Source organism: Pomacea canaliculata, linkage group LG2 (assembly GCF_003073045.1).
Source record: "Pomacea canaliculata isolate SZHN2017 linkage group LG2, ASM307304v1, whole genome shotgun sequence".
NCBI lineage: Eukaryota > Metazoa > Mollusca > Gastropoda > Architaenioglossa > Ampullariidae > Pomacea > Pomacea canaliculata.
The window spans coordinates 12,131,705-12,159,694 of NC_037591.1; the positions used below are offsets into that span (position 1 = coordinate 12,131,705).

The window sequence follows — 27,990 nt, forward strand, 5'->3', positions numbered from 1 at the left end:
AAAATTTACAAAACAAGGATTCTGTGTAAAAATATTTTATTCTGCATAAAAATATACATAAAGGTAAAATATGGAACGATCGTTTGCATGTTGAAATTTGTGGCTTCGTGTGAAAGTGTGGCGACTGTCTACCATCATCTACAGACGATTCCAATAAATGGACACAGCACAGACAGCTCACCAAGTGCGAAGCACAAATAGTGAAAGACTTTTCTGTCTTCTCTTCACCACAGTCCAGTCTGGCACAGAAGGTGAAGTTGGTCGTCCGTCCCCGAGAACCCTTTTCTTCCCACTTTCTTTTGTAAGTGCAAAACCACTCATGCAGTAAAGGTTGCACTACTTTCTGTGAAAGGGACACCCTGGTGGGCGAGAGTTAAAAGTGGGGGAAAAAAAATAAGGAACACAATAATTTGCTTTTGTCCCGTTTCTAGCGGACACACATGCACACAAACGCATGCATGAATTGGTAAACACTAAAGATATACGGAAACATAATAAGAAAATTAATTTGCAGCGAGAACACCATTCTTAGAAATGTATAAAACATTAGTTTAATGACAAACTCCAAAACTTGCTAATATAAATAGAATATTCTCATGCACATGTGTTGGTACAAATCACAGGAAAGCTGTGTGAAAACAGAAGATAAGCTTTCATTTTCTGGTAACTTGTGTAGAGGGATGGAATGACTCACCACATTATGTAAAAGCCGAAACAATGTAATATTACACTCGATGATTAACAGACGGAAAAGTATGTTTAAACAACATTTTGCTGAAAGTGCGAGGGCACGTGCTCAGATTAATAAAATAATTCCAAATGGCCATACGATGGTCGGCGATTCCTGGATATTCAAGTAAGAATCCGGTGCAAGAAGCTGCATGGTTCACATTGTAATACGAACAGCAATAACAAACTCGAGAAGTCTTGAATTTCATCGTCGTGGAGTGATTGACAGTCGGCTTTAAAAAAGAAAAAATATATCACGATGAAGACTCCGAAGAAAGGTTTTGAATCGCTATTAGGAATGTATTTTATCACACTGCAGCTCGTATAACAGAGAAACGGCAGTGGAAAAGCCTTTACTTTTAAAGTGATGAAAAGAATGTCCTCTCAAAAGAATAAATTGTGGGAGTTGTTCAACTTCTTGATTTTCAAGGGATTTTTTTCTCCCCATGCATGCACACGCCCAAAAAGAAATTGTTTTGATTATTTACCTGCCGACATGCGAATCCGATAATCATTGTCAAATACCATATATGATGTCCCATCCAACACACATTAATGGAAAGTGGACAAAGCTAGAAGAAATATGTTGATATTAAAAAATCTCAAATAACAAGTTGAAAGTGAAGAATATGAAAAAAATCTTCAAAAGATGCATATTCTAGAGGTGCTCGTGGACATACAGGGACGAGGCAGCGTGAAGTGCTTTATTTTTACCCGTGTTTGTGTAAATGCAGTTGACATTTTAAAAGATTTTATAGCTTTCTATTTCATAATGGACAAATAAATCTTCAGTCATAATGAAAAAAAAACGGAAAATATGATGTTGATAAAACAACAGCAGCATGTATTCCGATGTAGATAACTCGAACAAAATTAGAAAAATCGAACATGAGAAGAACTTCCGTGTACGAAATATCACTTAGGAAGCAAGACCCTTAAGATCGACTGTTTGTAACAGAACAAAGTACCGAAAGTCAAACCTCCGGTCCTGTTGGCAATGTCTTGGCAAACAAGTTTTAAGTGAGCAGAGCATTCTTACTACATTTTACAAATTTAGTCAAACTTTCGACGACGATTAGGCCGTGTGGTGAAGTACGACAGGTAGTTGCAGGAGGCATGGCAAAACAATCATGGTAGGGGAAGCAAACCTGCCATAGCATGTTGATAAAATTTTGTACGGTTATCTCCCTTACGTCGGCTTTTTTTCTTCACAATTTTTTTTTCCCCAGATTATACCCTCTTCCTCGTGAAACAACTATTGTCAAACTGGAAGCCCTTTGTGCCTTTGACAATTACCCTCGATTTCCCCAGGATAGGGTAGGTGTATGTAAGGCATGTAACCAGTATTTGATCAAACAAGAATTTTCTTGCCTTTGGCTCGCCCCAAAATAAAATCCCGTTTCTTCTAGCTCTGCGAAGTACATTTGATTTTATTACTTATCAGGGCTCTGCCAATTATTTTAGATTTTAGTGACATACTTCCTACCAGAGTTTAAAAATAGCATCAAAATAGTATAAAAATGAGTGAAGCCTCTATTTCGATTTTTGCTTTAAAGAATTTTTACACCTTTTTAAGGATTACCATGACTGCATTCCCCTTCATTACATGAAACAAGCGAGGCAAATTTACACTGCAAGAAGTCTGACATGATCAATGTTTATAAAGTATATAAAAATTATAAATTTATGTAGTTTGAAATTATCGGTCTTTAGTACGTTGTTCTACATAAGGCTAGATGGGAGTAAGTGAAACAACAGTGCTATAGGTCAAAGATGATTTCAAAAAACTTGTAAAATTGTCATTATCTAGTAATAATAATTAAAAAAAATAAACGCATAGATGGAGCAGGCATCCACTCACACTCACCATTATTTGTAACCAAAAGGCAGAATTTCTTTCAAAACAACTGTATAAGCACCGCTTGGTGGTGTCGTTGACGTATCACAAAGGAAGAAGTTCTCCTCTTGAACAAAAACCTAAAAGGATTAGCAAAGGTGCGATCCTGAGCAGCCATGGCTTATCAAGACGAAAGTTTCTCCTTTACTGCCTCTTTTTATTCCTGTTCTGTTTAAGGCCTCTGTTTGCATGGTATGGTAAAAAACACTTCTGCATAGAACACACAACATCCCAAATCTCGTGGACACACACGGCCCCGACTTGGAGCGCCGACACCCTGATTTAACATCTTGTGGCTCACATGGTTTCACACCACAGAAGCTTTCTTCTTTCGTTGTTGGATGTGGGTGCGGACACTGTTTTCCAGGGCGATGAAAGGGCTTTCAACAAATGTGATCAGGATGAAAGATAATCCGTAACAGCACACCAGGCTGGCCACGAACTCGTAGGCCTGCAAAAGCAAAGGTGTGCAGATGGTCATGAGAGTAGAAAAGGTCTATAATGAAAATACTATGTTCACTGGCTACAAGATAACTATGACCATACTACTATATTGGTTTTCAATGGACTATAATCATACTACGTTTGTTTTTCAAAGGTCTAGAAACGAATAACTTTGTTTGCATTTTTTTTACAATATTTTGATAAATTGTGCTAAACACATAGGAAGGCACTCAAATAATACACAATAAACACTGAAAGTAACTGATTATAGCTGACAACCAATTAAAAACAAAATACAACAGGCTTAATACAAACCAGTTCTCCAAAGTCGAGGTAAAAGCCGTTGTGTCGGGACTCGACCACGAGGGCGATGAACATGGGATGTAGGAGGTACACTCCGTATGTGATCCGACACAAAGGGAGAAAAGCATTCCATGACAGCAGTTTGTTGATAAAGGCTGAAAAGAGTTTAAAGTAGGCGTTAAAATATGCAGCTGGCAAGGGCAGTCTTTAGTCCTAACACCTCTTTGAATAATAGGGATATGTAAATTAAGGGACACCGGTATAAGTAAATACTCTCTATGCATATACAGCAAAGCTTTTGATGGTGAAAAACAACAAAAACAAAACAAAAGAACAAAAAAAACCAAGGGCCTCTCTGTTGGCTTTAGCGTGTTTTCCTGACCTTGCTGGCAAACACCTAATGATTGATCGATACGCACAGTATTGCCGAAGTCGATACGTGTAGAGATAAAGGAATTTACAAATTATTATTTAGAAAAATATCTAAGACTGAATGGATCTATTTGCTATTTACTATTTCCTCGCTCGAGGCAGTGCCTTTATATTGCTCCGTCTCTCACAACTTTGTAGAACCCTTTCAAGCCATTTATCGCTCCACCAACATCTTGTCCTTTATGTATCTCTATTTTTGTTATCGGTCTTTTCTTTCTTTCACTTTACAAACTTTTCACCCTAAGGTTGTTTTTATCTCCGATTTTGGTGGGCATTCATGTCTCGCCTGTACCCTTTTTCGCAAGAAGGTCAAGCCTCGTACTCTTTGTCCCAGGTACGCCCCAGACTGGTCCTGCGTATACCAACGAGTGTCCTCGTTTTGGACGCTTAAGACCCTAGAAGACCCAGGTGTACATGCTCATGGCGGGCACACGATTTTCTGTACCCAGGAAGAAATGTATAGCTGAAGCAGGCGACCAGCCTGGGTTACAGTCTCGACATGAATGCCAGCCCTACAATACTGCTTACCGCCCTGTCCACAGCTGCAGGCGAAGATGATCCAGGACAAGGCCACGCCCCAGATGGGTCTCGACAAAGCCTCGAAGAAGGCGGTCTGCAGGCCCGTCCACTTGCGGCCGTTGGGCTTGTACTGTTCGTATGTGATGAACGGCAGCACAGCCACGATGAACAGGGACAGCGCCCACAGCAGTATCAGGGGAAGCTACACAATCGGCAGTCAAAGATAATTGTAAGCTAAATGCAGAAAGTCAACGATTAAAAAGAGCTACACAAAAGGAAGTCAGTACATCTCAGGGGAGGCGTCAGAACTGTAATTAAAGTGTAAGAAACTTTAAAAAGGTACAGATCAGAGGAATCTACAGAACCAGACGCTAGGTTAATTGATGAGGAGCACTGACCTTTCTGAACTTGGCCTGGCGCTTGGTGACGTACAGGAGGTAGCCGAGCCCCAGTCCGATGGCATAGACTCCTATACGGCAGTACGGCTTGACGTACACCTGTGAGAAGTAGGTATAGTCTGTCCCCATCCTGCCAAGACAGCAATGGAGAAACACACCCACACACACATATCACAAAAATGTGCAAACACATGGAAACACACACATACGCACGAACACACGTATGTACAAGACAGAAACACAAACACCACACACACACACAACTTTCAGCTCGAGTAACAGCGGCTATAATAGAATAATAAATTCTGGGAATAAAAATTCTCAGCATCGGTAATTCATGATTCACAACCAATAAAAAGTTAAAGCTGTTAGATGTTGCCATGACCCAAGTAGAAGGTGTGGGGAGTGGGATGTGCAATATCTAAGGATCCTTCACTCTTTCATCGTTGCTAATACAACTGTAGCGGACATTTGCAGGTGTTGCTTGTACAATTGTGTAAAACTTTCGCAGAATAAGCGAAGAATTTCTGTAGGTGGAATACAGTGTCTACACAAGTGTAGCACAGACTTACATCAGCGTGTTCCCATTGATGCCTTGGTCCAGGATGAGTGTTGTGACGATCTGTAGCAGCACCAGTCCACCCAGCAGTAGGAAGCCCAGCAGTGGGCGGCTACAACAGCCGGGTACAATGTGAAATAAGAGGACTGATAACATATAAACTACAAGTTACACCACAGCTTCACACTGTCGTGTTTTTTTATACAGAAGCATTACACTGAAACATGTTTACTATCTTCATCCTGACAAAGGTTTACTCGCAGGTTTATTGTGTTCACCTTGATGCATGTTTACTCTTTGCACAGTCCTATGTATACCGTCCTGTCTACAGGAAAAGTACAAAGTAAACTGCTGACATAATCACGAGTGAATTGAAATGAAACATAAAATATAAGAGCATAACATTAAGGTGCGAGGTACTCTAAAAGACAATCTCTCATCTGTCACTGAAAACCTCAGGCTTTTAGCATAAACACAGACAGGTATCTGTCGAGGGGAGGAACACATTTACAAAATAACTAACATACTGAGATGAATGAATGTTCTAAGAGCTGGTTGCTGTGTAAACAAACTGTTGTGTCGCTTACCATAACAGTGGAATAAGAAACAGCGGCGACAGCAAGCCAAACTGAAAGTCATTCACCAGGTAGTAGGTGTGCGGCATACACTAGAAACAAATGACCACGTGATCAGCACGCTCACTTTATATATAATTAAACATTAAAACGTGAGAAGCGGAAAACATTAGAGAGGGAAAAGTCACAGGGAACAAAGTTAAACGGAATATCTGCAAACAAAAGACCTCGTAACGGTCCTTTAAACTGCTTTTAGTGGGTCAGGCTGCTTTGAAAGAAGAAGAAGAAAAAAAAAGAAAAAAGAAACAGCATAGAAGAATAATTTAGTTTAAAGGGGCGATAAATTTATGGGAAGCCCCAGCCCAGCCCATAAAAGCTGCTAAAATGAACATTCATTGATTTATCTCCCTTTTGTCAAGGGTCATCTGGAAGTTATACTCGGCATCAAAGCTGCTTGCTCACCATGGTGTCTGCTTTGTAAAAGTTGGAGAAGAAGAGGGCGTTGGCCCACCAGTGGTCCTTGCACGTTCTCACCGATGTAATCTCATAAGTCCAGCGAGGGCCCTTGCCCATGTAGGGCATGAGGTTGGTGAAGATCATGATGACTATCAGGTAGCAAGGACCTAACCTGTCCGAAAACAAGACCAGACATCGCTTATCATTAGTCAAGGTAAGGTGTTTGTCACCATGACAGGTAAGGAGCCATTCTGTAACTATATGCGAATGTTTGGTGTGTGTGTACTTATGTGTGGGTCAGAGGTCAGAGAGAGTGAGAGAGAGAGAGACCGCCCCGAGATTAGGTCTGACTAACACTGACATTACTCAGTTCAATGCCCAGCTAAACTCAACACTACACCTTTATATGGCTTCTAAAAATGAGTGGACCCGATTTACTAACACAGGTATATAACTAGAAGCTTCTAATCTGTTCTCACCTGACCAGACGATGAAAGATGACCATGAAGTATTCCTTGATGCTCATAATCTCCGACATCTTCTTGTTTTTGAAATTCTTCTTCATCTTCATGAAGTTATAGGCACCAAGCGTCCCACTGCAGATGATTAAAGACAAACATGGAGAAAACACAGCTCCATACAGTTACACGATTATTTGTGACACACATGCATGCAGACACTCATCAACGATAATCTTACCGGCGATGAAAAAAAAACATCTACATGTATATTCACAATGAATTGCTCTTTTCAAATCTGCCTAGCTTCAAATTAAAATTACAGCAGTATATGGAAAACATAATTAATGTAGAAAAATGTGGCATAAGAAAGGATAGAGAGAGAGGAGAAGGAAAGAGAACAGTTGCAATATCCCGAGGACAAGAGCTGACCTGAGGATGAAGAATGAGTCGGATGCCAGCGTGGTATTGATCACCACCTGCGCCCACCATGTCTGTGTGATTTTTATGCCGTCCACGTGATTATCTGACAAACAGATCGAGAAGAGCCGAGAACTAACGAACTGTGACCTACACGCTGGGTCTCATTAGTCATTTCATACAATATTACACTCCACGCCTCAACCGACTCCTGATGTCACGTGAGGACGTGGAGCAAAGAAAAAATCCCATCAAAACTGTTTGTTTACTATTGTAGTCAGAAAACGAGGTCTCTCTCGCCTCGAGAAATATATTTGTAGAAATATAAGGTATAACTTACTCCTATGTCAGCAAAAATCTAGTATAATGATTCCAACTAAATTGTAAAGTTGTAAAACGATTGTGATTGGACTGTGCACTAGAGAGTCCAAAGGTCTAAATAAGTGCAAAAAAAAAAAAAAAAAATAATAATTACAGTAAACACATATACTTGATAAAGACAGTCAGTAATGAGGAAGAAGCTGAGGTAGGCTGAGATAACGAGGCATAAGAAAAGAAAAGGAAGAGTCGTCTAAATAAGTAATCAAAATATCTTTGTTGAGGTGGACAGGAAAGGAACAAGATAAAGAGCATGGTCATTGTCAGACTCTAGCCGCACCACGTACCCACGACATCCGGGTTGAGGTAGAGGATCATGTAGACGGTGCCCAGGACAATCCAGGAGATGCTCAGCACGCGCACCCCGTTGAGACAGAACAACGCGTCCACAGATCCTTCCGCCATGATGCGCTTGGTGCTCCGCCGGAAGGAGAAAGCTAGCACCATCTTGCTGAGCAGTGTCCTGTCTGAAAAATAAGCTTAGCATGGTCAGCACCAGGCATAAAAAGTAATAGTGGCTAGTACAGGATGTCTATATCCAGAAAAAATTAAGTTTTCTAGCCTCTTTTTCAATGTTTTATCATTACAAAAAAGGTCAAAAATGGTATTAAAATAAATTTGCCAAATAATCTTATAAAATCCACAACATTATAAAAATAAAAATTATGAAATTTTTACGAATACTTAAACTGAGACTTGCCTTTCACATCCGGGCGCCGTCTGATGACCACTTCCGGTTGCACGGTGTTGTTCTTTTCTTTCTGTTGCTGGTCCGTGCCCTCTTCTGGAATGTCGTACAGCCGACGGATCCAGGTCCGGGAAGGCCTTGTCGAAGACGGAGTCGTTGGACACCTCCGACATCTGCCTCTCGAACACCGAGCATTTGCGCAGGCGCGGCCCGCCGTCTCGTAAAGTCCACGTGAGGCGCGCGAGACTCGGCGTGGTTAGAGACGGAGCGTTGGCGTGGAAGGTCGAGGTTGCGGTGAGTCACCGCGTGCGTCTCGAAGGCGTGAGAGTGTGTCGGGCCGTTCCGCACCTGCTGGCGAACGTTCGTGGAGATGTTGGCATTCACCTCGTCTTTGGCCTCCTCGGCTTCTTTTTCAGTCCCCGGATGGTCTTTGACGATCAGCGAAGTAAGTTCCGAGGTCGATTCGTCATTCTCCTCGTTTTGGACATTCTCAGAAATGTCTTCGTCCGCCGACTCTTCCGAAGCAGCTTTCCTCTCGCTGTCAGTCTTTTCTTCTTCTACGATGTGCTCATCTACGATGACATTTCCTGTTCCCGGATTATCGGCCACCTCATGTGAACGATCATTTTCGCTCCTCACTTCCTCCACATTTTTCGTTATTTCTGAGTTCCCAGTGATGTTGTTCTGATCGTCGACCCCAAGTTTCTTCGAACTGATGTGAGATTCGCAGTCCTGTGTAGTTTCACAGTCGTCGTTTTCGACAACAGTCGGCAGCGATAAGCTGATCTCATGCGCATTCAGAAGGCTGGTGGTTTCCGGCGGCGACGATCTCGCAGGCTCGTGAAGATTGTCATCACCGTCGAGATGTCAGGCAAAGAAGGTGTCTTTCGCTTGTTCAGCAACTTTTCTCTCTCTACTTTCAGTTCCGACAACAGGTAGCTATCTGACTTCTCGTAACCTGTTAGAAATTACGAGAAGAAACTAAAAAAATGATAAAAATTGTTTGGGTAAGAACATAATATGTCAAGGGACATGCGTCAGTCATTTGTAAAACGGGATGTTTATATGTGTGCATATATGTATTTATGTCTGTCTGTTTGTATTTATGTCTGTCTGTATGTATTATATGGGTACAATTGTCAGTCTATGGGTACCTCCAATAGTCGCTCTTCTTTTCAGCTTGACCGGATGCGGGGCCAGGATGACTTTGAGAATACCGTACTGCTTAGTGTCTTTCTGGTAACCAATCAGAATCTCCGGGCCTCGTTTCACTCGCAGCTTCCGTCGTCGTAAAAAGATGTCGTAGGCAGTGCCCAGCCCCACGCAGCCAATCAGCACAAATATGAGTGTCCTGCACATCACAGGCAACCAATAAGCGAAGAGTTTTCCCAAAATTGCGGATAGAAGAAAATTGTAACAACAGAAATGGAACAAGAGGTCTATGAACGTAGACAGGAGAAGAGACAGTGGAGGAGCTAGTAAAGATTCATTAGCAGAGGGCTGAGAGCGTGTAGTCAATTCTTGCTTTAATTGGTAACCAGGGGAGAAACTGTAGGGCTGACGTGGCATTGTCAGATTTGCGAGTATGGAGGAGAACAACCAGTTTCTGGACCTATTTACTTTCTATCTTTCTTTATTCGACTTTAAGGACCAGAGGGGTGGATGTAGCAATGATACAACCAATGATACATACAAACTAGAAATAAATCACATAATAACAATCACGTAGATATGAGTAAGAATATGTTAAAGTAACACAACATTCACATTTTATTCAAGTTTATGAATGAGAGACTGTGGAGAGGTAGTGAGCGGAGAGATACCATAGTGTAAGTTTAATTGAATTAAAGAACAAACATACACAGAGAAGACAGCTGCTGGATCACCATTGATATTTCTTCCCTTGTAACAGCGAGCTTCTGTCACTGTTAGATTGGTGTACTCCGACTGACCATTGACAACTGCAACATATATATATTCCTTGTTATACATAGACATCTACTCATGGTCGTTCATGCTGTGCGATACAAGTATACATAATTAATTATTATTATTAAACACTTATCAGACTAGTTCATGTGTACCTCCTATAGGCAATCCCACACTTGGCAAAGTTTCTGTCTATTAGCAGACCTCATTAATCACATTCCATGTCAGACATTCCATACTAACATGTCTGGATGATGTTTTCCAAGTCAGGTTCTGTGCAGTGGTTGGGAACACAAACATCCGCAATTAATGGAGGCATGGGAACTGGGAAGGGCAAACCCTGGAAAAGAATAAACATTTATTTAAAAGGCTTATTTATTATTAAGGCTGACTTATTTATAACACCGACTTATTAAGTGAGGTAACCTGACGAGTGGCACTAATCCTTTTCGTGATGATTTGAAAAACTTGAGAAATTAAATTAAATTAGCATCCAGCTGCTCATTACAATATAAGCTGCAGCAACACCTTACATATTCCATCTTATCGTTGCCATGATGTTCTCCTCCTTTTACAATGATTTCACAAAAAAGGAAGAGTTAAATGTTTACAAACCAAAGAAGTCTCACCCGTACATGGACAAAAGTTTACCAATACAGACAAGAAAAAATGAGATTAATGAATTAAGATGCTATGTAAATACCAGCGGTATTGCAGGAGGTATAGCCTTGTATGCTATTTGATAAAATAAATTTGGAAGAATTGGACCTCATGAGTGGATTAAGACATTACCCGTCAGCCAGTCCATGAAAGAATTTGTCTCCACCAGTTTGTAAAAATTACAATTCAGTAAAGGTCCGCTTGGTTTGAATTGCTTCGTGGTGTGTACAAGGTGTGGATATTTCATGGTAAACAGCTCAGCACGACCTTCCACGCACTAATACACATGGGATTCGAACACGCACACGACCCACTGGACATATTTTCACACTCAGGCTGTTGATGATTTTGAGAGGGAAAGTGCTTCCACCCAAAGGCAACTTCGCACACCATTTTAAAAATAACTTTTCTAAATCGGATTTTAAACCTTATTTTTTTATAGTTCAGACTTGGTCAGTCTGAAAACTTGACTAAATTAGAAAGATTGAGAATATCCCAAATGTACCCCTGACCTCGATGCATGCTGAGGGGGATGTTCTGAAGTGTCCCGGGTGAGCGGGTACAAATGAAAGAGTGCTGGCGAGGGTAAGTGACACTGGGTATTCTCAGTGCAAGTAATTTATCTTCACTCTGTGCTCGCCCCGTTACAGAAGTACATGGTTTCTCTCATTGTTCTCTAAGCTCACTTTTATTCTCGCGAGAGAACTGCAGTAGTCAGAAGGTAACAGTCATATCAATGACATCATAGATATCATTGACAGGATATTTTAGAGCCTCAGGTGTGAAAGTAATTACAGCTTTTGTAATTTAAGTTCAACAGCATCGTCTGTAAATGCCATTGTGCTGTGTGGGTTGGACTGTGAGAGGAAGAGGTGTGTAGGATGAGTGATCTGGAGGTGTAAAAGTGTATGCCACGTGGACTAGATGTTCATGACGTGCTGGCCTTGTCAGCTATGTGGGTTGTGTGGGTTGTGTGGGCCTTGTGAACTATGTGGACCGGGTGGGCACCGAGGAATCCGTCTCACCAGCGCGTCCACAGCCTCGTGCAGCCAGTGCGGGGTGCGCATGAACACGGAGCAGTAGTTGGGCGTCGGCACAGTGTCGTCGGCGTTGTTGTTGCTGGCCCCGCCGGCCAAGGACACTGCAAAGTACTGATGCGTGTCCAGGCACTGCTGGAAGTTGCCCTTCCACGTCAGCGCGCCCAGGAACAGCCCCGCTCCTTGTTTGCCAGTGGCATCATAGACTGAAAATAAGCATTCTCTTTAAAACACAGACACAACACAATGAGTCGGTTAGAGTTTACACAGCCTAATGCCGACTTCACTACAGTGGTATGTGCCTCTCATCTGCCAAGATGTATTTAAAAAAAGTAAGAACGCATGTATTCAGCACACACACGCCAGCAAACATGCAAGCACACACACACATGCACACAGGGGGAGTCGCGACACACTTGGCAGCCTAGTGAGCACCTCCCTATAAAAACCGTTGCTTGCGTTGATCGATGCTAGGAAAGTGAGGGTATAGAAGGGGGGAACCCCCATCCATCCTGACCTCCGCACGCGACATAAATGACTGTAAAGCGGCTTTGGCCCTCGCGATGGCCATGCTGTAGGTCGCAACACTGAGCTTAGCTTCCAGTGAGGTCGGGTTGACTGACATTAAGCCCAAGATTTTCGGCTACTAAGAAACAAACCTTCGCTACATCCTTTCTGTAAAGTCACATTACCACTTGAGATTGGCAACATAAGATTCATTTTCGAGACCTAAAATACATATAATCATTTTTCTAAGCAAACAAACAAAAAGCAAAAACAAAACAAAAAAACCAAAAACAAAACAAAAAAAAAAACAAAACAAAAACAAATAAACAAATAAAAAACAAAAACAAAAACCACAAAAATCTTTGGGCTTTGCACCAATTTTCGACTGCTGTATCTTATTTAATAAATCCACTCATTTCCAAGTAATGTAGGACACGGGTTGGCCTTATAGAACCTAGAGACCTGTTGTCATAGAAACTCTGTAGTACTCACACCTCCAGGCCCAGTCCTCGTAGTTGTTTAGACCCCGGAGGTAGCGCTTGAGGTCCTGCTGACAGGCGGTTGACACGTTGTAGGCGTCGGGGTGGTTGCCCACGTCGATGAACGCGCGGAAGACGTGAGGAAAGAGCAGATAACCCGTCTTCCTCAGCCGCTCGATCTGCTGCTGGAGGTCGGTGGCGTTCCCCGGGTGGTGATGCCAGCGCGCGCCATAGGGAGGAGACACCTCTCCATCACACCACCACCACCCACCGCGATGACAACGACGACAAACCAGCTGAGGGTCGGCTGCCGCATGATGACGATGATGCCGAGGTCTTGCCTGCCTGTGAGTGGCGGCTGTTTATCAGCTGCAGCCAGACGTCCACCCGTCAGACCCAGAAGACTGCAAGAATGCCAAAGGAGGCTTTGAGTGTCAGACGCGTGGCGGCTAATGTAAAGTTTTAATGAAGGTGTCTCAGGTTCTTCCCCTTCCACATACACGTGATGGCTGCAATTACTGTCGGCAACTGATCTGTGTGTTTAATACGATTACATACACAAGGGAAGCAAATTTTCAGAAACTTCCAGACGGGATGGTTTGGTACAGAGTGCCAGTGGTACTGGACAACACTCGCAGGCACAACAGCAATAAGAATCCGAGGTCCTGGGTTCAGATCTCGTCTCGAGGTACACCAAGGCACACGCTCTCAGGATGTGCTGGCCATTGAGGGTGAAAGGTCTTCAGTTTGCTGACTTCTCTAACATCCCTCACCCTTCCCATAGTCTGAAAGATCGCCTTTAGGAGGCTGCACTTTCCTTTGAAATAGACCAAAGGATAAAGAAAAATGAGATGCCCCTTACACATCTTGTGTATCCTCTGAACTGTTAGACTTTGGTTGCAAACTTTGAGCATAGACAATCATTGAAACACTCGGACAGTTTACTTGGCAACAGCTGTACAAGGTCCCCAAAACACGGGCTGTTCAGTTTATAGTTTCACCAGACCTACCATGCGCATGCTCTGGACAGGTGATTGCATCAAGCCATCACAGGTGCTCGGATAATGATTTCAGGTTTTCCCAGCATCGTTTTCAGTTCCTGAAAAATAAAACAAATGATGATGACATGCAATTCATCTTGCTTTCACGCAAACCGTGCGATCTACATCTGCTGGTAGACAAATGAGAAAACATAAATTACAAAGCACATCTTGCGCCAGAGTAAAAAAAAAAAACATATTAGCTGCAGTAGCTGTAAATAATAATACGACATGTTTGTGGAGCGTAGCATCACACCTGTACTTTGAGCTAGTAACACCTGTTTATTGGACTCTGAAGTGAAGTGTTGGTACATAAACAGCTTTTACATGGACTTGTCCCACTTTTACTGACGAACCACCTAAAGGACAATCTACAGCTGATGGTCTTATCTCTCATTTTAAGACCTGCTTAGCGGCACATTTCTAGTCAGGGATCATATTTCAAAGGATATATTTTTAAAGTACTTTAAGGTTCATCCCAAACTGGTTATCTTTCTAAAATCCGTCCAACACGTCCTGCGACAGAAGAGTACATGATCCATCACCAGGGGTCAAAGCCCATCTGAGACTAAGTGCTTCGAATAGCGGGATAACGGATGGTGAGATAAGAAATCGAGGTCGTAGTTGAGAAGTTAGCAAGGGCAGACCATGTAAACACCCTGACAGCGGGTCCCTAAGGTCCTGCCTTGACTCTTGCCTTCAAGTGTTTACTTTCCTGTCCTTTACACAACCGCCACCGACCGCTGGGTCAGGAATGTTAGTCACCATCGCCCCTCACCTTCCTGGCGGACAAGGCCGTCTGTCCACGGTGTGAATAAAACATCCTCACAGCCCCGTGGCCCCATTCGTCACGCACCAAACTGCGCAACTAGGGAATCCTATTGAGGACGAGTTTAACCCCTTGGGATGTCTGCATGGAGATTTATTGACATGGCGGCTGTGTGGTCGTCGTGTTGTGGGTTAAACGAGGAGACATGTTACATGAAAGGCAGATGGTGGGATCACGAGGTGATCCTTTGTCTGCAGAGAAGAGCGGAGGAATGATATTGTGGATCAACGATGATTTGCCGGGTTGGGAGGAAACGGTTGCCAGGCTGGTTAATAGGAGTTTATCGGTCTACATAAACATGAGCGTGCGGCTGGGCGAGTGATAAGGGGTTAAAGGAGGAGGTAAGGCTGAAGGATTTGAATAAAGTCGAGGAGGAAAAGAAAAGAAGTAGATAGACTCAGAGACATATAGAGATAATATGTATTAATAATATCTATATTATAGACGCAAAATACAGAGAGATGAAGGCAAACACACAAAGTCACACAAATAAACACACACGCATAGAGAGATACAGAGACAGACAAAGTCGCACAGAGAGAGACAGACACATACACACATATATAGGTACAAAGACAGACACACACATATACAGAAAAACACACACAAAGACACTTATGGTGATGGACAGTAACAGGAACAGGTGCAGACGTGCGATGACAGATGAAAAGAAAGGGGAGAGTACTCGTAGCATCAAGGGACGCAAACACGACGGCAGGTGAGTTTCCACACCCCGAGAGATGAAAACAGGTCATTAAATACTAGAACAAACGGTTATATACAATGAAGAAAAAAAAAACCAACAAGTAAACGGGAAACAATGTCAGCGTCCTTACTTCAGTGTCGGTGACTGACAGTGCTTGACAGTTATCTCTTTTTTATCCCTTTATCGTCGTCTTCAACCCTTGTTATCTACAAGTGCCCTATTTACATATTTACATGTGTAAGAAAGCGTATAATGCAGACTACAAGTACAAAGACAGGCATAGCAATTAACCAGAGGCTAATACTATGTAGGGTGCATTTGATGTCCGATGATCACAAAGTCTCGTTATTCCACGCGACTTCACACGGGAAATAACCCTGTACAAGTCCTGTTATTATCATCACACGTTACATTTACAATCGGGTCCAGAGAAAGGAAAAACCTCCAGGAGAATGTTTCCCACTTTTCAGGCGATTCTATTAATATCAATGTCGACACCCTTCTACACTGTTTCCGGATTAAAACATAAAACAGACATAAAATAGATAATAAATATAAAACGGCGCACACCTGGAAAGGATGACAAGATAAACTAATGACCCGAAGCTGAAGGACTGAACTTTGTGCTGAACAAGCAGACGATTGTTTCACGAGAAGCTGCTTCTTGAGGAGAAAACAAGCTGAACCCTGAGTGAACAGAAAGAAGATAAGAAAAAAAAATAATAAAAACCCTTGACAGACGCAGAGAATACCTGGTATCATTATATCATTATCTAAACATCGCTCGCCTTCTCTCTCGCTCTCTCAAGATTGTCTGTGCTCGTGGAGAACTGTACTCGTTTGTCCTTGTACCCGACTATACTCAGCTGCTCTAGATACCCCGACACAGGAGGTGTTCTGTGGGTGGCGATAAGCTGAGGTTGTGTCCACACGTCTGATGCTCTGGGAACAAGCTTCTGATGTTCTTGTCTCACGCGTGGGCGGAGGTAAAAATGATGGATTTCCTCACATTCGAGGATTAATGGAAGTGAAGATGAAGTTATTTTTGGTTTTCTTCTGTAAAACTATTTTACACCCACTGATCACGTGACCCGCTAGAACAAAGACATTTCACAAATGGACGGCTGTTGGGTCTTGACCGCTAGACCTTGTTTGTAGGAGCGTGCGAAGTTGATTGTTTTGAGTTCCTGTTTTTGTTTTCTCTTGTACAAAAGTCGACTTTATTTTGCCTTAAAGCTGTGTATGAGTCAACAGAAAATGTCGGTCCTTCCTGCCCAGTCACGCTTGAGTGCTTCAATGCCGGAGATGCGATTGGTGTGTACCTGACGAGAAAATTGTATTCATACTGAGCTCAGTATGCGTCTCTGAGAACTACAAAATATTTTCCTCACACCGACCTAGTTTATGGAGAGAGAGAGAGAAAAGAAAAATACTTCACAGTTCACCGCCTCATGCATCACAACCTGCAGTCGTGGCAGTGAGATCAAGTTTACAAACACATGTGTAACTATTAAACCGGATGCACACCCAGTTGAGACTTCTCTCCTCGCCACACTTTGTTGTTTACTGAATATTATTTATCCTCACCGTCGCTTCATTTTCTTGAGTGCAACCAGGATCTCATATGACAAGCCCTACATTTACACACCTAGACAGGCTGCCAAGTGTACTCAGGTATGAAGGACATTTGATTAACCATTAGATAAAGAGAGGTGTGTATGTTTGGGGGGGGTTCTGTATCTACCCACAACTGTACAATGTCCAGGGACCAACCAACGCTTCAACGATTGTGAAAAGACATTCTTAAAGACGTCTAATGGCTAACAAAGCAAACATAGCAGACAGACAAATGTTTTGTCAAATAATTCATACTTTACAGACACCCCAACCCACCTCACAAACACACACAATGTTTACTCTTCAAAAACAGCTGATAAGGTCAGATAAGACACGCGGTTCTGAAAGAATTTATACATCACACTGTATATTAATTTTTGCAAACAACTCAAAGCTTGTTCTAAGCTCGCACGAGAGCGTATCAAGCAGAAAAAATTACCTTCAACTCGTCTCGCCACCAGGCATCCGGGTATATGCCAGGAGACAGGCGAGGCGACGACATGAAAGAAAAAATAATCCAGGTCTAGAGATTGACTCTGAGGCAGGGTGGGAGAAATTTGTTCTGCTACAACGTGCGGAGGGAGTCGGGGTGGGTGAGATAACGAATTCCCAGGTCACGATTTGAAACTGTATTTTAAAAAAGGAAGGTCAGGTCTAAGCCACGTGAGAGTTTCACACCATTCTACATGCCCACATGTCAACACGCGAGGCCAGCTCCGGGCAAAGACCTAAAAGAGAAGATAGCGAGCAGAAGTAGATAATGGCGCACCTTGACATTGGTTTTAACGCGTTGTGACTGCAGCAGACAACCCTCCACCACCACCAGACAGACAACGACCTCAGCGCGATCGATGGCCGCCGTTGCCGCTAAGAGACGCACGTCCCTCGTTCTGAAATCACATCCTCAGACTTGGCCAACTACCCTCTTCCTCCTTTAAGTCTACCCCCCAACACACACCCTTCCCATTACCCCGGGTGACGTGTGTCTCGCCACAGCGCGTGCTTTAGGGTAAAACATTCAACCCGCAATGTACCCAAACAGGACCGTGGTCCTCACACGTTCCAACGAGCCATCGAGTGGCTAACACAACAGACCGGGTACTTTACTGCGTATTTATCACTGCAATTGCAAACATGAAATGATCAAAGGGCGCGTAACTACTGACAGCCGGAGTCAGCCAGGGGGCATCACTGATGCTATTTCGAAGTCGTCCTACGAGGTTTACGATGCTCTGGATCACAAGACCGCCCACACACCTCCATCAGCCATCTCCAGTCCAAGACACGCCGACAACTGAACTCACCCATTCATCTGACATTTCTTTCCCCATTCCCCAGTCGATGGTAGCTTGCGTCACGGAGGGAGGATATACAGCGGTCCCTGCCACCACAGACAGCCCTCGGTATTGACGAACCAATCTGTAACTCCAGAGTACTATCTCATCAGATTTAATCATCAAACCACAGGTTCTGACACCAATTAGACAACAACCTGTTCGAGCCAATCTTCCTTCTAAACAGTCAGTTCATTGTTCCAGCCTGCTGGGGACGGCGAAGGTTGAAAAGTGTTTCTCTAACAATAAAAATATTAGTGCAACATAAAAGCTGTTGGTTCCAGAATTGGTGCACTGATCCCCAAGTGTGTGAAGCTTATCTATAAATTATTCTGGACATAGCAGAACATCCGATTTTTACACCCGACTTGCAAATGGCGCGAACTCTATTGATCTTGCATCCTGCTGAGCGCAGGGACAGAAAATACAGCTTTGCCTGCAAAGCCACGGGAAGTGACGTCATCTTTGTGCAATCCCAGAGGCCCCTTGCCTTCTTGCTTCTTTACATCTTTCGCTTCTTCTTTACTCTCTCGGGTGTCTCGTTTGAAAGTGAAAGTATCAAAATTAGATCAAACTGGAGGAATTCGGGAGGTGTTAAAGAGTGTGTATGACATCCCAGTGTTGTTGCTACTGGATACTGTCCGTTAGTATTCTCTACCAGACTTGTAGAGCACAGTGTGTGGAAGCAGGTTTTAAAGCTAGCTCTTGGCTTGCCCCCATGTAAACGCCACCAGTAACTACACCACAAGACACACTACTGATGGTATCTACACGTTCGCCGCAGATTGCCAAGCGCAATTACCGTTTCAAACAGCAAAAATAAACAAACAAAACCCGGCACTCTAGTTTACATATCTGCGCTTTAAATAATATTCTCTAATTTTCGAGGGTAAAAAAAAAAAGGTAATCCCTAACCTTTTCAGGTCGTTGAGGAATAAAGTCTTAGAGACCTTACTTTTCTCGAGGGAAGCTTATAGGTGAGGGCGGTGTCCATCTCATCTCCATCGCTGCCTTACCTTCCCCAGCCCTCTATAGAGTCAGGTACCCATTGCCGCCAGCGAGTCGTCTGGGAAAAGCTTGCTGAGCTACTCGGGTATCGAACCAGTGCGGCTGACAGTTTGGACTCCAGTGCTCTAGCTACTCATCTACTTATACAAACACACAAAATTGAGAAAAGTGTCTGAAGAAATGCATAAACACAGAGTGCTGAAGACAAGACCAATGCCAAGCCAGTTATTAAGAAGCGTCACTGAGCAATGTCATTAAGGCTGTAATTATAATTGTAAATATATGCCGCCACAGACAAGTAAAAAAAAAACCAACACTGACAGGACACTAGACAGAAAGCCAGGACACGAGAGGGAGGAAATGTCTTCAGCCCACAGGACGTGTGTCATCACCAGAGCACTAGCGGAATGTAAATCAGGGAGAATATTTCGCGTGAGTAGTTCATGCATCTTATCTTTCAGATAACAAGAGCGGTTGAGGGAGGGAAGGAAGGTAAAGCTGCCATTTCCTTCAGCAACAATTCCACGCTTGGCCTGGCGCTGAACTGATGACATTTTGTCAATGTTCCATCATGCTTATGTTTGTGTGTCTCCCGAAATACAACCGCTACACAGGCTTCTCGCCCCTTCCCAGCCAGACCCAAGCCCGTACTCATCGGGAGAAAATTTTCAAATGCAAATCCTCCTCCAGCCACGACTGTGCCCCTGTGACACCCGCAATCAGTGTTCTTTGGTAACTTTTTTGATGTTAACCTCCCCTACATTCACTGTACCCATCCCTCTATGTTGCAGATGTCTAGGACAGATGAGACACAACATCGTTGACTCCAGTGTTCTCCCCTTGCAGCTTATTCCAGACTGTTCCTACAGTACACGATATTGCTAAGAAATTAAAATAGAAAATCTGGGATCCCTTCAGTTCTTGAGTAACAGTTCCCTACAAACCTGTCCAGCAGTGTGGCCAGGGGTCAAGTCAATGGCGCAGGAAGATGCTCAGCCGTGAGGTAGGGGTCAAACATGCTGCTGACAGTGAACGACGCTCACATTCTTGCCTCATATCTTTTTTTCTAGAGGTGGTGTGTGCCCCTCTAGTCTCCCTCCCCAACCTCATTTATCAAACACAAGGTGAAGGCCACAAGGACGCCGCAAGATGCCCTGACCTTCACGATCACGATGTCAAGACGTGAACTGTCCTCAACCTGACAGCTGGCTCCTTCGCCCACCAGGACAAACCCGCAACGTGCACGGTGGTTGACCGTTACCTTGGAAACTAAGAAAGTTTTCATTCTGCATTCTCTAATATAGATGGCTGAGCTTGTTGCGAGGGTAGTGGACGAGAAAAAATAATTAATAAGAAAAAAAAGAGATGATGAAAGGGAGAAGGATGCAGGGTCCAGCAGGCACCATACGACTACTTTTCAAACCATGGTCCTGGTGAAGAATTTGACTGTTGTAAATTTTACTCCCCTTCTCCCTCCCCGTGGGAAATCCTGCCAGTGCAGTCAAATCAACACTCACGTGTTTAATAATTGGCCTGTCAGCCATCAATTAAGGTTTTTGTTTTCAGGTTTGCTGCGTACAGCAGAGAGCTGACAGCATCTTCTCTCTCACAGGTCAGTCACGTGACCTTTTCATGCTGTGGTCGGTCACATTTACTTGCGGTGCCAACAGTTTAGAAGTTTTATATTATAATTATTTTGTCGCGGACTGTGGGTAGTAGACAGCGGGGGTTACACTGTGGCGGTCAGTCTACAGTCAGTTGAGAATAAGATTTATTAGTGTGCACGCTCATATGTGTGTGTGTGAGCTCGCGCTGACAGAAGGATCACGTGTCATCGTTCACGGACTATGGGCGAAAATGTTACCTGCGTGGGCCCGCATGCTGCTACTCACCACCTTTACTTTCCTTCGACGTAAATACATTTTATTTAACCGACACACAAATTGAATGGGAAAAAGGGTGTAACCTTAATTTTAAAGTGCATGCATAATGAAGATCCGTTTCTCTCTCTCCTAGACACACCTACCATATATATACACACGCACATAAAATTCATGTAATTCCCATCCCAATTTGTACACCCACATACACAGTACATCACCTTTCTTTCTCTCTGTATACATGTGTCTGTGTGTGTGTGAGTGAGAGAGCTGTAACTTTACTGATGGTGAATTAATTTGCAAAGATTCGCGTGACGCCTGCTGATTATTGTCTAGACTCTAGAGAAATAATTTCTTTTCCACTTAACTATCTACACTCTTCTATACAATCAACATTTCCCCTCCTACTCTTTCTTACAATCACACACAAGCTCTCCCACATCACACTCTTCGTCCTTCTTACATCATTTCCTATCTCGCACAATCTATTTCTCTTCCACTCCACTTACTACATCCACGTGCACAATCAGCTCACAGGCTCTCTCTCTCTCACTCACACACAGACACACACACTCGACCTACCCAATGTTTTACACACACACACCACACTTCCTCTTTCTGTCGTGCGCACACACACAGCGTCACTCAACACGAAAATATCTTAGGAAGGAAGAGAGAAGTAGACCACGAGAGAGTGGGAGGTGTGAAGAGAGAGAAAACATCGAACAAATACATTTAGTCCTTCCTGTCCAAGCCCTCCGTCCACACCACGTACGACTACGTCCAGCAGCTGCACACACACACACGTAACGCGTGTGTAACAGTAAACCAGCAAGACGTACACAGCGCGAGTTGCCGGACATGACGAGAGGAAGTACTCACCTTACTCGAGCTCAGACACCACCAGTCCCTCCCAGAATAGAACCTCAAACACTTCTCTCTCTCCTCGCCGACACTCCAGTCTTTTTTCCCCTCCCCAAAGTCACGTGACTGCGGGGTCACGACCCTGCACTGTTTGCCGCAAACCGGCTCGTCGCGCTGGCTGTGTTCAGGTCAGGCTGCACGCGGAAATGTCCTCAGACCTCCATCCACACCACCGACAACACTGTTGTAATTCACAGACACGTCCACTTCAGGCAGTAAGACAATCTTTAAAAAAATATATTCTTTAGGCGGCGTGACCGCTCCTTTGATATCTCCAACAACAAAGCCGCGGGGCGAGGTTCCCGCCATGCACTGCACGTCGGCGGGCGGAGGAGTGAACGTAGCAGTGAACGCGGTGTATCCTTGAGCGAGATTCTGTCTGAAGTTTGTGGGTAAGGAGGGTAAGAAGGGTTAGGAGGGTAAGGTGGTATTGCGCACAGAGACTTAGGTGATGGCAGAGTTAGGGGCTGCGAGTTGCCGGTCGCTTCATTCCTTCACACTCGCGGTCGTGCGGACAGACACGCAAGCCTGATTTAGGAGCTGAACTCGCAACCTGAATCTCCATCCGGTAAACGATTATCACACTTTTGTTTCCATCACTCCATTCCGTTTTGTGCCGCTAGACGGCGGCTCGAGGCTGTAAAAGACTGGATAGAGGCGATTATTTTAACAGTGATTGGGTAAGCTTAGCGCAGGACACTGTTTACCCAAGTCTGGGTAGACGCACCATTCGAGTTACATCATCATGCACAGGAATGGTCGAAAATCGTGACGTCACGTTTGTACACCCTTATTAACATATGATCTCAGCTTTCGTGTCAGCCTTGACCTTCAGTATATCCGTCACCTCCCTACTCTTGTCATATCTTTTGAGTCGGAGGAAAAGATGGAATCATTGGTTGAGACTTCACAACGGAGGCGTATTCATGTACATTGTACAATTTCTGACGTCAGAGTTGTTGAGCGCTTTCTACGCTTGGTCAGATTTTTAGCCTTGTATTTCGATGATGGAAAGGTATATTCTCCCAGATATAGCAAAATAGTTTCTTAAACTAAATGTTACCCAATCATTAGAAAAAAAAAATAAGCATCACTATTCTTTAAATTGAGCCGTAGAAGTTACCGTTTGTCGTTCGATCAATTCTACATTAAGCACAAGGCATGACATACTGCTGTCTGGAATCTAGTTTATGATGATAACTGCGAAAAAATATACCACTAACATTTCTAAATAAATGAATTCAAGATGTAAAGAAAACTATTTCTATGGTGAGACCTTTATGAAGGGGGGTATGATGTAGACACGACTCACCTGTCAGCGCTGACCTCCAGGTCTGTCTCTCCCCTGGCTACTCTTGTATCTCGTGAGTGCAAGGAGAAGATGGTACCAACACCGCAGCCAGCTTAGGCTGCAACATGGACAAGATCGATGTTTTTCTCATTAAATGTCGATTTCTGGCATGCACACTCAGCTGACAGCTATTTATAGGCCAACGGATGCCACTACATTTTCAGCTTCAGTGACATCAGGGAAGAGGCAGCCAGGGGCACAACCCCTAAGTTGATTTAGCGCCAAGTGGTTAGAGAGAGACTTAGCACCCTTTCATGCAGCCCAGCCCAGGGTTGGTGGAACGAAGCTCATTCGGTCTCATCATTGAATCCACGTGAATGCTGAGCCACCATTTGAAAGTCTCCATTTCCACAGGCGTTTTGCCAGGGTTAGGGTTCATCCGTTCTAACTGTGTAGCCTAGCCACCCAGGAGGTTGACCGGTCCTGTGGTGGCATGTAGCCAGGTAGTTGGCTGAGTGCGATTGTGTTCACCCGCAGACTGGAGTCGTGGGCGGGGTAGGCTGTACAGAATGACATTAATTCTGTTAACATTGATCGGGTGCATTGTTAGTGCCAGCTAACGGCTTTCTTTTTTTTTCTTTTTTTTTTTTTGAAACATGCTGAGTCTGTTAAAAAAATAAACCGGATTTAAGAACCTTTGTCACAACTTCGTTAAACTTGGTCACATTTTTTCGAATAAGAACGACATTAAGACAAGGATTCCTTAAAAAAAAACGGCCGGTAAGGAATTGGAATTACAGAATCTGCAGCTGAGATTATTATCATTTACTATCATTCTAGCAAAAATATTTGTTTCTGTGTACTGAGAATAAGGCTGCCCAAAGGAAAAAAAAAATACCGGCTTATTTATAAACTTTGATACTGAGAAAACGATAGAGGGGTGTGTTCTACCCTCAGCTGTCGTTGTGTGTGGTACACGACAAGGATGTACGCCATTCCACCCTTTATAAGTCACTTGTACAGGTGTGTGTGTGTTGACTTGAGTACACGTTTCCTCGTTAGTTTGAAGAACGCAAATGTCAACGATAATAGTACAGTGATAACACACACAATCTTTCAAGGTGTGGCAAAAACATTTGTGTGTTGACGTCAACGGTCGTGAGTGGCTCACACGCACTAAAGTGACCCTCCACACTTTCTTCTTTGCTGTTTGTGTTGTTTATATTGGGTACCACTATCACTAGAAGCACAAAACCTGCTGGGCCACATTTAGCCGACACTTTGTCAGCAGGTGGCAGCATGGCTTCTATGTAAATGTAGTCCTTGCCATCAATCGTCCCTGCACTCCGCCCTGTTTCACCAATTGTAAGGGCGAGGCGACATGGAGGAGTGTCGCTGTCTGCCACACTGAGAGTAATCACCCTTGAGTTTTGAAACACTTTTTTTTCTTATTACTAAAGATTGGAGGAAAAGTTTAATTTTAGCCAAACGTCAAATTAAGTTGAAAAATGTTGACAGGTGATGGAGCGCTAAAATTACTTTTAATAAATGAGCATAGTGTATAAACAAAAACTTATATGGAATATCGCACAGATTTGAACTTCTGACGCCAGTGAAGACTGCAGGGAATATTGTGAGAAAACTCGAGGCTTTGTGGTTAGTGAACAAAAGAACAGTGTGCAGCAAATCAGTCGGAGTTTCGAATTCGAGGTGCTGACTGCAAAGGGTTAGAGATCAACACGAAATCGCTATCTCAGAATATTGGAGCTGATGAATAATTGCATGGGTTTCTCAACCAGAAACAGCCATGTGGTGAGCACATGGCCACACCTATCTCTGTACACCAGTTCTCTAAATTTCGTTGGGCAGTCAGTTAAACCCTTTTTATTAAAGAGTATACAAAAAAACAAAAAACTAAAAAAAAATCACAGGCTAAATATAATGCGAGTAGCTGCATTGTTTGTGTCAAAGTCTGTTCACTTTCTTGGCTATAAGTAAAATTCACAGCTTCTTAGTGTGTGGCTCACTCTTTGTTAAAGAAATCCTAAAAGGGTAAATTAAGAATAAGGGCAGAGAAATCAAAGCAACAAGGGGGTGGGAAGACACAACAATCAAACTCCACCAGATCCTATTTTCTTTCAGTGTGTTTATGCATTTTATAAAAAAGCTGATAAAGATCAGCCAATGAAGGTGCTTAAGTCGCCCAATTATTGAGTATGAAGACTCTCAAATAAAATTTAAAAAAATCTGGTTTACAGTTAGAATGCAAAGCTTTCGTACCTCCTCTGGATACGTATTAGTGTCCTTCATAACCCTTTAATCTCATAATAGAAAAAAAAAAAACTGTCTATCGGCACGCAGTGGGAGCAGTCGTGCAACACAGCAGAAGACATGATGGCAGCCATGTGTGAAGGTCCTGAGCCCAGACGACTGTTATGTACGGGTCTGTGGAGGGCGGGGTGGCTGGGTGGCTAACCGTCAATCGTTGCAAGAGCCGTAATCTCGCCACACAGAGAAGTCTCAATATATAATTTCTCCATCGATTTCTCTGCTCCCTCACTCACCCCTCACTTGTTGGAGAGCAAATGGCGGGAGTGAGATCGATGGGCGTAAGAGGGGAGGAAGGGCGGTAGACATCACTAACCTTGTTGCATGTAATCGTCTGCAAAGACCAAAAGCCCGCCGTACATGGTTCTGGTATTAGCTGGGTAATTCTGTCCATTATGTTTAGCAACGTTTTTTTTTTTAACTTCCGTCTTTCCATCTTTGTGACAAATGTCGCTCCGTCACCACTCGCTGACAGCTCTCACTGAGGGCAAAGGTCAGTCACGTCTGGCAGTGGTGAGGCTAGTCAGATTGTCTCATAAACTGACAGTTAGGCTCTTTTATAGGTGAATGGTCAGTCTCTTAGGTTAGTGATTGGGTTGTCACATAGACTGGTGGTCAAGCGTCTCAGAGGTTTATGAGAGTGGTTAGAGCACAATCATTCAAGGCACCTCATATAGGTTGATGGGCAAACCGCCTCATACAGGTTGGAGCTAAGTTGTCTCGTGAGCCGAGATAAAGTCTCCCAACGAAAATAATGAAAATATTTCTTATTTTCTTCCTTTTCAACAGGGTTAGCATTGGTACTAAAGAGAATAGTGATGCATTTTATTATTTTGGTTTACTTGCACTGTACACTAATTAGTTAACGGCTATCGTTTTTTTTTTTTCACACTAATCATCAGTTAATTGGTGTAGGTTTCTGCCAATACACACTAATCAGCTTAATTCAGTACATTTCTTTAACTGTAAGCTGATCAGTTAATTACTGTGCTTTTGTAACCACTGCGTATTAATCAGTTAACTGATGTTGGTTTCACTAACCACACGCTAGCAGGTTAACATGTATTGTGTAATAATCAAATAGACTCGTGACAATTGCTGTGCACTCAGTGCACCCTAGTAAGAAAATTAGTAACTGCTTGTTACACAGTCACTTCTCGTCCAATGGTTACTGCAGATGTATGTCAACAGTAGATTTCTGTCAGCAAATTGCTTATTAGTCCAATTATTACGATTTAATAGATGTGTTTTGCAAAACAACATTAGACAACACTGAAGACACAAACACTATATTAACAAAATAAATTCACAGTATGAAATTACACAGGACAAATGTGAAGGTACATCACGCTCTGAGGCAGGCGAGTAACAGGGAAGTAATCCATGTCTGACTCATTTTCTTAGTATTTCATGATTGCTTCCCTTTAACTGTTTATTGACTGGCCGTTTGAATACTAGTCCCAATCTCTCACCATAATAAGTGCGACAGCGAGCAAGACATAAAATAATGAAGATGATTATTTTACCTAAAAGACAAAGAAGATTACTTAAGAAGCTTCTCCATAAAATGCTTCTCAGTTATTGATGAAACAAACATAGAAGAACATTTTATTGTATATTTTAATGTTTCTCAACCTTGTTGTAGGTAATTGTTTATAACTACTGAAGGTCCACCGTACATCATTCTAGTGTCAGTTGGGTTATTTTGTTGATATCTTTATTAAGTTTTTAATTTCAATTCCATCTTTGTAGCAAATATAGTTCTGTCACCACTTACCCAAGCTCGTTGACAGTTTTTTCCAGGACAAAGATGTCAGGCAAAGACTGGTCGTTAGCTAAGGTGAGTAGATCATCTAATCAAGGTAAACGAATTATATTACTACGTAGAGAAGCGTAGATGAGAATTGTGATTATGTATGGTTTGTAAGATAACATTTGTATTAACTTTAAGGACATACTCGCTCATTTCCGGAACTGAGACCTTCATCAGATCAGTCGTCAGCGAGTGGGGCCTGCCAAAGCATTTTTCACCTTTCTTTTCCACTTTGCCGTGTACTGAACAGGAAGCTCGAGCCTACACCTGAAGTACATGTGACCTTCTGTAAGTAAAATTACCTTTTGTAAAATCTACTGCCATGGACGCATAGTCCCAACTCTGACATCTT

The 27,990-nt window shown here is 43.1% G+C and overlaps 1 protein-coding gene across 1 annotated transcript; it reads right to left on the reverse strand.

Moving 5' to 3' along the window:
* LOC112557883 lies at positions 1 to 27,962 on the reverse strand. Its single transcript, XM_025227979.1, has 20 exons — positions 27,941 to 27,962; positions 27,603 to 27,660; positions 12,882 to 13,213; positions 11,871 to 12,088; positions 10,429 to 10,525; positions 10,118 to 10,217; positions 9,411 to 9,607; positions 9,055 to 9,214; positions 8,605 to 8,968; positions 8,269 to 8,512; positions 7,856 to 8,035; positions 7,203 to 7,296; positions 6,792 to 6,908; positions 6,319 to 6,484; positions 5,869 to 5,948; positions 5,295 to 5,393; positions 4,723 to 4,852; positions 4,334 to 4,526; positions 3,386 to 3,528; positions 1 to 3,077 (listed from the first exon to the last, which is right to left on the reverse strand). The coding sequence occupies exons 1-20, from the start codon at positions 27,960 to 27,962 to the stop codon at positions 2,934 to 2,936; spliced, it is 3,138 nt and encodes a 1,045-aa protein (XP_025083764.1). The 3' UTR covers positions 1 to 2,933.
* Between the last annotated feature and the right edge of the window lie 28 nt (positions 27,963 to 27,990).